The sequence below is a fragment of the Thamnophis sirtalis genome, unplaced genomic scaffold (genome assembly GCF_051295495.1).
Source record: "Thamnophis sirtalis isolate CommonGarterSnake01/CBP01778 unplaced genomic scaffold, rThaSir2_p1.2 scaffold_10, whole genome shotgun sequence".
Classification (NCBI taxonomy): domain Eukaryota; kingdom Metazoa; phylum Chordata; class Lepidosauria; order Squamata; family Natricidae; genus Thamnophis; species Thamnophis sirtalis.
Genome location: NW_028261390.1, coordinates 41,753,834 through 41,769,032, shown reverse-complemented (window position 1 = coordinate 41,769,032; position 15,199 = coordinate 41,753,834). Strand labels below are relative to the sequence as shown.

Sequence of the window (15,199 nt, the reverse complement as noted above, 5' to 3'; positions counted from 1 at the left end):
TAAAATAGATTGGAAACCTGAAGTTTTTTTATTAGGAATTATGTCGGTGAAATACAAAAAAGAAATCCAATATTTAATACTACATATACTTACAGCGGCAAGGATCACCTTTGCCCAGAAATGGAAAAACAAACTAACCCAAATGAAAATGAAATAATAAGAAAGATTATGGACTGTGCCGAAATGGATAAATTAACGAAAGAAATACAGGGAAAGGAAGAATCAGAATTCTACCAGATATGGGATAAATGGTATAGGTGGATGGAGGAAAGAAACAAAAATCAATGAAAGAATATAACAACACTCAAAAATAAAAGTTATGAGTAAAATAAGAGGGTTAAGAATGGTGAAACCTAAATGAAATACGATAGAAGGGGAAATAATATAATGTGAGCGATATTGATTGGTGATTGCTAAGATAAAAAACAGGAAGTTCCTGTTCGCACTGTATTGTATAAATGTGGTGTACATCTAATTTTTGTGTGTGTGTATTTTACATGTTTGTTAATAAAAATCTTTTTTTAAAAATAAAAAAAATAAAAAATATATAATATCTTAAGTTTTCTTGTTCTCAAAGCACTGGACTTCTTGTATGAAACAGGCATTCTCTATGCAGATAAGGCAAGAATTAGCGTTATTCTAGAGATAACCAGTTTAGCTCTAAAAGACACAATCTGCCACTCAAGATCATAAAGGAAAATTATAGAACTGTGTTTATACTATTTTGCCTTATTTTATATCTGACTAGTAACATGAATTAAAATGGTATCTGAATATGAACAGCCTTGTCTATTTACTAAATTACAATTTTTTTTCATGGGAATCATATTCACGCACTAAATGGCAAGTATATATTGCTGTGCTTCATATAGAACAACATTTAACTTCATATATGTGGATCAAAAAAGGCTATTATATTCTGTTGAAGATTAATTTGTACAGGATTCATGCTATTGTATAGAAATTTGACCATGTGGCAAATTAGCCGTGCATGCAAGACTGCACCTTTTCCCTAATCCCTAAGATCCAGATAAGCATTTCAATATTTTTGCTTTAAGTATAATCTATGTTAACGGAAACTAAAATCAATGCAATGTAGATAAAATGAAAATGAAATGTGCCAGCAAGAAGATCCAGAAAAAAAGGAAGGGTATTTACAAGGAACTGAAGATAATTCAAACATGTGTTTCATCAAAATACAAAATGCAGAATTCCTTGCATTTAGTCATTTAGTCCCAAGTCATCTCAAGGCTGGACTATTGCAAGGCTACCCTTAAAGAACATTTGGAAGTATGGTACAGAGCTGGTGCAGAGTGCAGCAGTATGGGTAGTTTTGGGTCCCCCAAGAATGGCCCTCTAACACCACTGCTCTGCGAGCTGATTGGTTACCAGTCTACTTTGAGGTGCAATTCAAGGTGTTAGTGATCAATTTTAAAGTCCTTAATGGCATGGGTCGAGGCTACTTGAGGGACCATCTCCCCCCACTGGGATTGGCCTGTACCATGTATCTGTGTGTGTGTGTGTGCGTGCGCGCATGCATGTGCATTGTGTCACAACCCCTGGTATGCCCAAATATGGGAGGGAGCATACTGCTTCCCTTTTCTGTCTATCGACTCACTCTGGGAACCATCCAGGCAGAAAGCACAAATGCAACATATATATGTTTATATATATTTATAATATATATAAAAACTGGGCTCCAAAAATCTGGAATACCATTTGATGAAAACAAATAGATACAGAAAATGTTAATTGTCTATTTTCATCTAGATAAATATTCCCTTTCCAAGAAGCAAAGTTTATGATACATATATAAATCTTCAGGATTAAATATTAAGCAGTTTATCCCCTTTACCAAATAAAAAGAAAAGATTAAAAACTATAAAGCAAGCTTGCAATCACACTCATTATCTTTAGTAGAACTGCACAGGCTAACCCTAACTAAAAAAATGTAATGTTCAAATAAATATTCTGTTTCTGAAGAAATACTGAATCACATTTTAACCTTTCTTTGTGATGATCGTATGTAGCATATTATTTTGTTAAAAGTACAGTAATAATTATTTTTAATGAATTTAAAGTAATCAATTTAATATTAATCATTAGCATTCTAGAAAAGAAATAATCCATTTATCCATTAGTCCATTTATATAAAATAATCATGCAAGCTATATTTCATGCACTGTAACAGATGAGAAATTTGGAAGTAACTGCCACTGTATTTACAAATGACATGAAAAACTTCCAAGAATAATGTTATTTAGTCAACATTAATTTACTTACCCAAGTTCAAGTTGTTGACATATCACTGAAGCATCAGTATTATCCCAGTGGTCACTGCAGATTGTTCCCCATATTCCATTTAGATATATTTCAACTGTTCCTTCAAACTCATTTCTGCCACCTTTAAGTCTTACTGATCCTGTTTATTTTTGTCAAAAAAGATAAATTTATTTCAGACATTATATAATGGTAATTATATTTATATTTTATATTTAATTACTATATTAAAAACAATGAAGAAAAAAGTATGACACATTTTCCATTAGAAAGTAATAGCTTCTGTGTGGCATTTATTTTTGGAGTGATCTGGAAGAGGCATGTATATAAACAATATAAGCCATTCCCTTGCCCTAGAATGGTTTTTGTCACTTTTTGAAATGGTCAAACTAGGTTTCTTTTCTGGTCCAGTAGTTTGTCATTAGAACTCCTTGAGCATCAAAGGTCAATCAGTTAAGTTCATCAAGATTCTTCTAGTCCAGGGGTGTCAAAGTGGCGGCCCATGGGCTGGATACGTCACGCACAGGCCACGCACAGACCATGCCCCCCTGCTCCACAAAGGTAAAAGAAATGTTGCAATAAGTCACATGACGTGGCACGATCAAATTTGACACATGTGTTCTAGTCCATTTCAAAAAAGCACTTTTATCATTTCCTTGGGTATTGGAGTGATACAATCACTTAAGGTATGTTTTATAATCAATCTATCCAATAGAAATATTTTAATACAACTGGAGTTAATGTGTTCACTATGGACAGATTTTTTCCCCCAAATTTGGGGAGCAGTAACAAAATTAGTACCACATCATTGTTGTAGGCACTACCAAAAATATTGCTATTATTATGAAACTTGCCTATTCCACAAATGGATGCCAAAATGAGTAGGTCAATCAAATAATACCAATTTATCAGAAAGCAAACTGAAGACACTCCTATTACCCCTCTAGACTCAAATTTCCCTCTTATTTCTTTCATTCTTTTGAGCAGATGGATATATTCCCAAGAATATATCACAAGAACATAGCCCAGAGCAAAAACTCCAGAAGCATTCTAAAATACAGATGATGGTAAAGACTGGTATTTTTCATTATTATATGTCAATTTCTATTTTTTGTTCATTTAGCAGAACCTTTTGGAAAGGTAAAGTCAGCTGCAGGAAATAGCTGAAACTGTCAAGGATAGTTCTAAGATTACAAACATCTGACAGGCACAACATTACTATTCCTGCTGAATGCAATTACTTCCTCAAAGCTCAAAACATTCATTACAGTCACTTACACATAAAACAGCATAACAATATTATAACATACAATACTTAATAAAATTATTAAATATATTATGGAATAAAAATATTATATAGTTTTTCCATAAATTAGATTAACCACTATTGAAATATAGCCTTATTGCAGAAAATGCATTGTTTATAATATAGCTACTTTATGGTTTCTATTAGCTAGACTGAAGTTCAGCCTAGGGCTGTGATGGCAAACCTATGGCACAGATGGCACATGGAGCCTTCTCTGCGGGCACCCAAGCCATTGCCCCAACTCAGCTCCACCATGCATATGCATACGCCTATGCCTCCTGCCGACCACCTGATTTTTGGGGCTCTGCCATGCATGAGCAGGAGCGGAGCACATGCAGGAAACATGCAAGCATGTGCGGGGGTAATGCATGCATACGCAGGGGCATGAGGGAGTTTTTGGTCCCAGGAGGCTTCAAAACGGGCCATGGGAGTGTGTGTCCCCCCCCCACTGTGTTTTGGTCCTAGGAGGCTGCAGGGAGGCCTTCTAGGCTCAAAACAGGCCATGGGGGATATGCATGCATGTGTAGGGGGAGGGGAGAGGGGGGAAGTGCAGAGGGTCATACACACATGCACAAAGGGTGGGGCACATAGGGGGTGTCGCACATGCACTGCATTATGGGCGTGGGAACACGGATTGTGAGCTTTCGGCACACAACAACCAAAAGGTTAGCCATCACTGGACTAGGGATTTCAAGTAGTAACAGATTTATCCTTGATGGCATTTCTCTCTAGTCCCTGTCTAGTAATTGTGATTAAGGCATACAGGCAAAGAAATACCAAATTCATAAAACTATTCCTTTCTTATAAACATTTTAAAAGTCTGACTCTGTATGATTACTTTGCCTCTCATTTGTTTCCATTAGTTTTCAAAGAATTAGAAAACAAACAGTTTACAAAACCTTTTCAGTGACTCAAAATTTTACATAACAGAGATACTAGCAAAACAATGTATTTATTCATGTCTGACCCCAAACAATCACCACTTTACTCAGACCATGTGAATTTATGGAATTTATAAATTCTTGGAATGAAGCAAGCAAGTGCTTAACAATGGAAAATTTATACTACTGAGTAAACAATTGTCAAATATGGAAAGCTGCAAATACAGTACATTCAAATAAGAAGTTCTTAATATTTCAGTCTGACATTGTGGGATAGTTTCTAAATTAACATTTTTATGTTTTTAAATATGCTTTTCTTGTCAAGATTTTGTCCAGCATAGGAATGTTTTTCCCACCAGTCTGATTTGGAATGGGCAGAACTATTATTTTTCAGAATATTGTATGACAGATAAAATATGAATACCTCTTCTTTAGAAGATTTAGCTTTATATATCATTTATCAATATTAACAATTATCAGAGTGAACTGAGAAAAAGGCTGATGACATTTAGCCTTCTCCCTTTAAGATAGCTGCAAACTGGACACATATAATTGGCTAATGTCAAGGCCCAGGACTCAAACTATGACTCTGAAGAAGCTGCTCCAAATGAACAAATGAAATGTCAGACACAAAGCCAGCAGTCAAACTGGCTGATCAAACACAGGCACTTATTAGAACACTTGAACTAGTCAGATTATGATGTATGGGCTCCAAGCTCTCCTGCAAATACAGTGCAGAGCACAGCAAAGGTGCTTGGTGCTGCTCCTTGCCAAGTAGATCTACAGCTGATGGTAGCCTGCTTTAAGAGTCAGCCCCGACTCATGTTCCTCAATTGGATTTTCTGATTTCCTGCTCTGGCGTGTTATTACTGTGAATCACGCTCATGAAACTCTGACCCTGGATTGGCTAAGAAATCTGAGTTATCTCTCTGAATTTTGGCATAGATTTTGACTATTTTTCTGTGGGCTTCTGTTGACAGCAAAACCACCCAGGCAAGCTTTCTTTCCAAGAAACTTTACATTTCTTCCCTTGTCTATTATTTGCTCCGCCTTGATTAAATTGTTTTCTTCACCTAGTAGCTGTGTGTGAGAGTGTGAGATCTGAAATGGGACAGCTACAGTTTATGTGAGTTATGGTTTTCATTAACACCTTCCTAACCTTGGGCCATGATATTGTCATAACTGATACCAATAGAATTATTTTTATACCTAAAACATCAAGTATCTCATAGCTAGTACATTTCATAAGCTTTGTTTCTTTTCTGATTGGTAACCAGTACCTTTTTTTTTCAAGACTTACTACACCCATCAATCTATGGCCACTTTTAACTTTTAGCTCTGTTTTGCTCATAATATACTAATTAGAGGTAGAAGGTGTTTCTAGAAGCAGCATTTTCCTATAGTTCAGAGATGGACCAATGTTGTATTTCCTTTATATAAAATATTGGCAAGATGTAGCCCTTCAGATGTTACTAGACAACTATTTTCATGATTAATGCTGGCTGTGTTGGCCAGTACTGGTGAGATCTGATGTTTTTTTAAAAAGTCATGCTGACTTTTGGAATTTGAAGAAATATAACAATATGATAAAGTTGCAATACAAAGAATTCCAGACTACTGTATTCCAGCCCTTAGGCCTTGCTTGTACAATGAAGATTTAGAGATTATTGTAGGTCATTAGATTAAACTGATTTAACAAGCTCCTAACTATGCAAACAAGAAATTTCAGAATACTTTTTACTACATCCCCTTCCTGACTTATCTAAAGAATGTAAGTCTCCCATATGCAATTGTACATTCTATTCACAACAGATAATTTGTGGATAATATCATCCCTTGATGCCATAATGAAAGCAAGATGAAGAAAAAAATCCCTATCAAAATTATTTTTCAGTTGATTTTCAGCTCCATTTTAGTTGTGGCAAAATGAGTTTTAAAATATACTCAATTTTACAACTGTGCACTGGACATGAAGAGGAAAAGGTACTTCGGTGCATGAAAAGCATGAATGTTGCCTTGATTGCAATTTCTTACATACAAAATGACTTTTAGCTAGGACAGCTGCATGTTCCTTACACAAGATACAGAATGGTACATTCACAGCCCTGCCTGCTGCAATATATGCTTGCCTTCAATTCTTTAAAGGAATTTCACCTAATGTAAATAGTGCAAAGCATATTTCTAGGGGTACAACCATTTCAAAGTAAATAATCTATATGTAATACATTGACATGATTTATAAACATCAGATTTCAGAAGGAGCAATGAAATTGCTCAGTGAAATACATATCAAACTTATCAAAATTCTATATTTACCATTTATTTATATTCACAGTATCACCTGTGTCATTTAACCATTTAACACTGGCACTTTGATCCACTCATTCCTATTTTCAGGTTGATATTTTCTTTCAAAATATTCAAATTTTTGCAGACTGCTTCTACGGTTTATTTCCCAGAAGCTACCATTTCTTTGAACTCAGTAGTGATCATGTCTAAGAAAGAAACATCTCTTTTGTCTGTGAGAATGGTTTCAAATGTATAGTTTCTGTTTTCCAAAGGCAAAAAAAAAGTCTGCAGAGGAGAGAGGATAACAAGAAAATTTAGGTTCTTAATCATAGAAGCTCACTGAGTGATGTTGCTCAGCCCAGCCTACCTCATTGGATTGTGTGGATTGGAAAAAAAAGTAGAAAATATCATGTTCTTTGGCAAATACATAGCCTAGAAATAAATGCCACATGGAAGGAAATATTTGAACATTGTTATTATTGTTACTTACATGATACGTAGCTATGAATGACAATATAGTTTTAAATAATTGAAGTTACCAGTTTTAAAATGAAACTGCAAAGCTATATCCCACATTTCTACTGCTATGTTGCCACTTGCAGCATTATGTTCCTTCTGCAATCACTGATTATAGAACACATGTCAACTCTATGAATATGTGAACACATATTCCTTAATTATATTATGCATTATAAGCCAATAAAATATACTACAATATAAATGCATTCTCATCAAGTAGCAGTTATGTTTGGGGAAAAAATACTTTGATAGTGCTGATGCAAAGGAAGCCCAGTGAAAGGCGGACAAGAATTTTACTTATCTGGTTAATATTCACACAATATGGGGGGGAAACATGAAAAACAAAATGATGAGGAACAAAATGGACGGGAGGGGACTGAAGTAGCTTAAAGAAAGAAATGACTTCTACTTCAGTTTTGTTTCAGCAGAATATTGGAATAAGGAGTTGTGTTTGTGAAAAGAAATTGCTACATAAGTTGCTTCAAGTAACCATGTTTCTATATATCTGATTTGCATGTGTCTTTCTTTGGACTTCACCCAAACTGAAACTTGAAGTGATTAAGAGGCAATTTGTGCAGTATATATATTCAGTCTTGCAATAAGAGCTCCTTTGGATCAACCCCAAATAGAAGCATCTGATGCCTTCTGTTACCTTTTGGAGAAGCTCTTATTACACTTTCCACTGAAAGCTGGAAGGGGAATTCAGACTAAGGTAAATGAGATTTATTCTGTTAACACTTAAGTGCCAAGTGTTCTGGATGAGGCAATATGAGATACTTATGTATAGGAAGGAGAAGATGTACAACAAGAAATTTGCAGCCAGTTCTGATATTTTCTAAGTATGATGAAACCACTGGTGTTTATTTATGACACAGCTATTGATTCCCTCCAGAATGAAAACATCAGAATTACTACACATTCATGTCTTCTAAAACATGGAAATCTCCAAGCATTATACATTTCAATTATACCCTTATTTTAAATGGCATCTTCATAGTGTTCACATATAATTTTGTTGATCAATCAGATTTATTTGAAATCACAACACATAAACAGGTTCAACCATAATTTCAAGTGAGAAACTGAGCATCTTTTCCAAGGTAAAATAATAATGGCAAGATATAAATCCAGAAAACTAGAAAATCCCAAAAGCTTGACATTTAGACAAACTAACCCTCAATAGACACATAGTGATAAACCACATTTACATACCACTCAAAGGGGGGGGGGACCAAAAGAAAACAACACATCCTTTCCAGTAGTCAACACCCAGAAAAGTAGGGATTAACACCAGATGAATGACCAGAAAACAATACCCTAATCAAGGAACTACCAAGGAGAAAACCACATCCCTACCAAAACTGGCAAGGCAAACTACTATGTATAAACAGAGAGTAAACTCCATGCTAATTAGCACTAATAATGTTACCCAATTGGATAGATCTGCAAGCAAACAAGAAGCTCAGAAAGCACCAAGGACTGTTTAACACTGAGCTACATATATTCTCTTTTATTGGAAATGTGTTTGTAAAATATCAGAGATAAGTGATATGAGACCAATAACCTTAGCATTTACTTATGATGTACAAGGGACTTACAGGTTTACATCAAAATGCATATGGAGACACACTTTTCTTCAACCTTGTAAAGAATGAAATGACCATGTTTATTAAAAATAATTGAGATGGCACTGAACACAATTCAGCTGACAAAATGTACAACTAGTCTATTTGTGTTGAACTCTAAATACTTAAAGAACTGGCTTTACATGGCAACAGATCACAAGCTGACCATAATAACTAAAATCAAATCACTGTTGTCCCTCCTGCTCACTCATCCTCCCTCTGGTATCTTATTGTACCAGAAGTAATAAATAAACAAGCCTCAACAAGCAATAATTTCAGGGTATGTTGGTGCTGTTGCAAGACCAAATGAAACCAGATGCTGCCAAGAAGATAGGGGAGTAAGTAAATAGTCACTTATATCTTTCAGACATTTCGTGATGCATGGAATCTCATATAAAAGTCTCAATCTGGAATGGGCTTTTAAATCAACAAAGTGCTGATTAGGACCTAGGAGGCAAATCTATAGTGTGGCAAAAGACACAACTAGACCTCTTGATCTTGAGCAGAAAGGATCTAACAAACCTGCTGGCCAAAGGAAGAAAGATTTTGGGGTTCTCCAAAATTATTTTTACCCCATTCAGGCTTTGTAGTTTAAAAAAATATGGTTGTGTCTATGTGGAATGGCTAATGTTCAACCCATCTTCAAGCTGTGAAATTTTAAACATAACTACATTGCATCACATAATCTTTGGAAGAATTGGATTCAAACATGATATATACTCTTGACTTAGGTAATTAAATACTTTTTAAAAAATCTGTCCCCCCAATTCTAGTGATTGAATGTAACTGAACCAACTGGGAGGAGGGGTGTTGGTCACACTACCAGTGTGTATCTTCTTCCACTATGCTAGAACCAAACAGTTCTCTACACCAAATTTAAACCCAAATTCACAAATGTGCAGACATGCAAGTGGCATTGAACTATAAAATAGTGAACCACTGACATATGAAATAGACAAAAATGTTACTCATACTTTACCAAATACATGATAGTAGAATGTATCACAAGCAAACACTGCCTGCAATAGTCAAGTATTGTAAATCAAAGGCCAATTCTACAGATACCGATAAAGCAAGTTCCAGATATCTCTCACTAATCTGGCTGAAAAAACTGTGGGTTATAGTTAAACATTATTAGGCAGATCATAGTTTCTCCATCCCTGATGTACATAATTCATCAGCACAAAGGACACTTCAGAGTTTATGAACAGAGCTTTGTATCTTTATATTTGCTCATTAGCCAACATACACATGACAGCCAGCGAGATTAAACAGAATCACATTCAAACACATACTGGAAATAAGCAAAAGAAAAAATTACAGTGAAGGAATTACTGTCTTACCTTTCCTTGCAGTTTATTCTAACGCAAGTGTTTAGCAATGCGGACATAGGCAACTATTAAGAGGGCAAGCAAGCATAATTCTGCTCTTGATAAAACTCATAATCCTGCAACATTTTACAGATGAAAAGGAGGACATTCCTATGGACTATTGCAGCAAACTTCTGTTTTCATCTCACTGATCAGACTGGGGCTTTAAAACAGTCACGCACACTAGAGGCTGTCCTCATTTAACGGGTAAGTTTGCGTCTGCTTGAGTTCTCTTGCTTCATTTCTTTCTAACTTTATTTTGTTTTATAAAGTCTGCAGAATTAATTGCAAGCGTTAACTTAAGACGCGCTAACCCGATAGGCATGGATGACGCCGCACGGTTTCGAACAAAATACTTTTGATAAAATACATCAGGGACAAAGTAGTGGGGGTGGGGGGAGCGTGTGAAATATTGCTTCGCCTGAGCGTCCCTTCGGCGCCCGGATACGTGTGGTTAAGGGCGATCCCGGCAAGAAATGACAGCAGGCGCGGAGATCCCGCCTCACCTTGTCTGCAGTCACAATAGCCCCAGTCCACCCTGCCGCGGTTGTTTCGGTAGAAGCACCAGGGCCTGTTCCTGCCGTCCGGGTTTCTGCAAAAGTTGCGCTGCCCGCGCAGCCCTTTGCCCTGCGGCGTCCGGTCCAGGAAGGTGGGCACCTCCGCCCACGGCAAACATCCCGTGCCCAACTCCGTCACATTGACGAAGCGTCCGCCGTTTCTCGGGCAGGCGCCCCCGCCGGCCGGCTGGTGGGGGTGGAACGGCGGGGAGCGCGGCGGCGGCGCCGAGCCCGGACCCCGAGAGGACGGAGAAGCGAAGCGGCTGGCCGCTGAGCTGCCGGCTTCGGGAAGCGGCCCGAGAAACAGAAGCGCCGCGGCCAGAAAGAGACGGGCGAAAGTCATGCTGCCAGCCGCGCGCGGTTTGCTCCATCGCCCCTCAGCTGCGGAGCCCGACCGGGAAGGCGGAGGGCGGAGCCGCGCGCGGCGCCCGCCAAACCTTTCCCACCTCCCGCCGGGTGGACGCGCAGCTCCTCGCCCCCGCCTTCCCTCCCCTCCCGCCCCCCTCGCTCGCAGAGCTCTCGCCGCCCCCCCCCCCGGCCCTCTTTTGACACCCGTCTTTTTCGCTGCAGCCGAAAAAGAAGTGGCGCTTCACTTTCAGCGCATGGGGCTCTCCATCCCTAAGGCGTCTGCGCTTGAGGGGCGTTGGCAGCACTCCCACCACCACCCAGGCTTGTGCGCGGGGGAAAATGACCCCCCCCCGGCTCAACTCGCCGGGGGGGGTACTTTTTATTCAGATTTTCCGGATTGCTTTAGGATTAGATTGAGTGAACTGTGGGCGAGCCCTATTCGCCTTACATTTGTTGCCTTTCTCTCCCGCTCTTTCCGTTCCCTTTCGCAGCCCAGTTGAGAAAGAGGTTTTCGCAGCTGCCCAGGACCGGTAGAAACTTAGCCGGCACAGTTCTGTTTCTCTGTAACCGCTGCTTTGCGCTCAGAAGAATAAGGGGGGAGGGGAAACACCTCATATTTGCCCGTACCCAGGGAGGCTGGCGTCCTACCCTCTGTTAGCCCAGCCACCCTTTCTCTTAAAATCATTACGCGGTTTGGGAAATGCGATTGAGATAATTTGTCTGTGGAGATTCTCAGCCCTCCAGATCATGGTTGTCCCAGAGGTGCTTTTTTTTTCAAGAGGCAAGTGGACTTTCTGGTTTTTTTTTTTGAAGACATTTCGCTTCTCATTCGCACAAGAAGCTGAAGAAGCGGAACGTCTTCAAAGAAAAACCCGAAAGTTCACTTGCCTCTTCAAAAAGCACTTTTGGGACACTGGGAAGGTTAGGTACGGAGCGTACCTAAGAGAGGAAGCAAATGCATTGCACACACGCTCAGTGACTAGGCGTCGTGAACCCGGCAGCGGAACAGAAATGAGGTCCTTCTGAGGACTCTTTGGGCCCCCGCTGAAGCCGAGGGTGAAAGGCAACAAACGCAGAAGCCGAGGGGAGAATGTGCGTGGCCTCCGGGGATACTAGCTGGCGCCACACGAACTTGGAATTGGGGCGCCAGCGCGCCGCGAACCGGCAAAAGCGGCGCGTGTTTCAGTTCCTTAGAAGCTGCATTTTTGGCACACGACAGGCAGGATTCATTCTCTGATGCAGCGAGAACTTTTCGCGGCAACCGATCTAGGAGCGTTGCGGGTTTTTGCCAGCGGGGCCCTCCCCGCTTGTGCCAAAGGTTTTTTTTTTTTTTTTCAAGAACTAGCCCGACTTTCTGGGTTTTCTTTGAAGACGTTTCCCTTCTCATCCAAGAAGCTGCTTCGGCTCTGGCTGGTTGTTGTGGTATGGAAGGATTTATATTCCTTGGAGAAAGCTAGTCATTTGCATCAGTGGTGGGATTCAAATTTTTTTACTACCGTTCTGTGGGCATGGCTTGGTAGGCGTGGTGGGCATGGCAGGGGAAGGATACTGCAAAATCCCCCTTCCCTCCCAAGCAGCTGGGACCAGGGAGGCAGAGAATGGATGGGATGGGGCCAGTCAAAGGTGGTATTTACCGGTTTTCCAGAACTGTGCAGAACCTGCTAAACACTATCTCTGATTTGCATTCGTTTTAGAGAGGCGTTGAGGCCACTCGGGGGTTTGTCTGTGTCCTCAGGGTCACCTGAGTAGTGCAAATGGGTGTTGATTCCTTCTTGGAACTGTTGAAAGGACTGTGTTGTAGACTTGAGATAGGTGATATATCCCTCCTCCCTCTGTTGAGAGAGGGTTGTTCAATTTTGACATAGATGTCCTCTTTGACCTCCCTCCTTTCAAACCAGCTGTCCTCTCTGTCCCAAATGTGGACCTTTCTGTCTTCAAAAAAGTGGCCTGCATCTTTTAAATGCAGATGGACTGGTTGAATCTTGTCCTGATGGGCTTGTTCTCCTATGTTGTGCTATGCATTTATGAAGTGATTGTGCTTGTCGCTTACACTTCAACAAGTGTAAGTTGACAGCCATTCATAAGAAACTCTGCTGAACCAGGATTTTGAATGAAAACCTGTTCTGCTTTTCTGTGTCTTTCTGTGATTACATTCAAAGATCTTGAACCCCCAAAGCCAGTCAGGGAAGGATGTTGGAGGCAACTTCTGGTGAATTGGGTTTAGAGTGCCCTGGGAACTCAGAACAAAGTTGATTCAATAAAATATGGGTACTGATGAAGTTGGGGAAGTTCATCCATCCAGTATCCAGGAACTAGAAATAGACAACTTGACCTAAGAGGAGTTAAGTGGCAAAGCTACTGCAATTAATGGAATAGTGCCATCTTTCCTCCAAGGCTGAATCAGCAGAAAACAACTGGCCTGACATGTGCTGTCTGCACAGAACTTTGATCCTGCATCTGTTCATTCACATGACTTTCCTCCAGGGTAATGGGCAGCATACCTAATAGAATCATAAGTTGGGCATGTGAGAGGAAAGGCTACATTGTGAGGACACAGCAGAAAAATGTTGCCTGGGCATGTTTGTACTGTGTGTAAGTTGAAGTGGGGAAATTCCAAAAAGTTTCATAGCTTTTGCTTTATTCGTGGCTACTTTCACTGGACCAGCAATTACAAAAATTTTAAATATTCATAGACAAGCTTTTATTTTTTTCTCCATAGAGACAGTCCTCATTTAGCAACTGCCTCTTTAGTAACTAATCAGTTATGACAGAGATTAAACATAACTTTAATCACAGTTATGACCTTCATCAGTCCATAGGTCTAAAGTAAGATTATAAGCACAATCATGATTTCACTTAGCAACCTCTTTGCTTAACAACCAAGTTGCCATCCCAATTGTGGTCACTAAACAAAGATTACCTGTACTTTCAAACATATTTTCTAACTGTGGTAAAGAGGTTATTGCTACTGTCTGCTTCCATACTCTTGACAGACATTGCAGTAGAAAACGCTGCCCCAGTAATTGTTCCTTGTTGTTTCTTCTGTGTCTTTCCTTACATGCTGCTGCAAACTTACCCTTGCTCCTTGATCATATATGGTAGTCCCTAATGGCATACCAAGAGCTGATGCATTAGAAATCTCAGATCTTCCTGTTTTAACCCTGCAGGCACAGTAAATCACCATGATGTTAACTCACTTATGTCCTGAGGAATCTAGTTGACTTTTTGAGGACTGTTATCTTTAATTCAGATTGTTTCACATACATATTCATGAATTATCAATATTTACCTTTTATTTTCACTGTATAAAATATTAATATAAGGTCCAGCGGCATCCAGGTCATGTCAGCAGTCTTCCAAATATTTGTTTATGTGCTTGTTCACCTTTAAAATTAGTGTTTACTCCAGGCAACTACCAGGACAAGTCCTTGCAGTTTTCTTGGCAATATTTTTCAGAAGTACCAATGTCTCCTTCCTAGACTGAGACAGAGAGTGATTGGCCTAATGTCACCAAGCTGACTTTGTGCTTAAGGTATAACTAGAATTCAGTCTCCCAGGTTCCAGCCTGGTCCCTTAGTTACTATATCATATTTTCAGAATAAGATCCTACCAAAAATCTCAAGAATTTATACTCCAAAATATTTAAAATGTGCAACAATTCCAGATTTCTATATGAACATAAAACTGTCTTAACAAAATCAGATGTGCCAAAAAATGAAAGTGAATCCAGTATATCAGTTTTTAGTCCACAATATGGTCAGTTCACAAAATCAGGAATAATTTTACAATTAAAAAAATACCCTCTGAAGATGCTGTAGGTACTCCAAAGATAAGAATGGATTCTAAGAATGAGGAGTTCTATAGATGGAGCCATCTGAATTTCTTTTAAGGATTTGCGAAAGTTCAAATATTCAAGTATTGGCATGTCACAGGTACATTTCCCTAGGTCAGTAGAGATTGCAATCATTAAGGGTTGAAGAACATCTACCTGTAAGCAACCTCTATTCCTTTCCCTTCCTTTCTT

The 15,199-nt window shown here is 39.2% G+C and overlaps 1 protein-coding gene across 1 annotated transcript in view; it reads right to left on the bottom strand.

Moving 5' to 3' along the window:
* The window catches only part of PRSS12 (serine protease 12), a 57,095-nt gene extending 45,887 nt beyond the window's left edge, over positions 1-11,208 (bottom strand). Inside the window, exons 1-2 of the mRNA XM_087724453.1 lie at positions 10,777-11,208; positions 2,284-2,422 (exon numbers count right to left, since the gene is read on the bottom strand). Of these exons, the coding sequence (XP_087580579.1) occupies positions 2,284-2,422; positions 10,777-11,170 (533 nt within the window). The 5' untranslated portion in view covers positions 11,171-11,208. The remainder of the gene's footprint in view (positions 1-2,283; positions 2,423-10,776) is intronic.
* Positions 11,209-15,199: the final 3,991 nt, after the last annotated feature.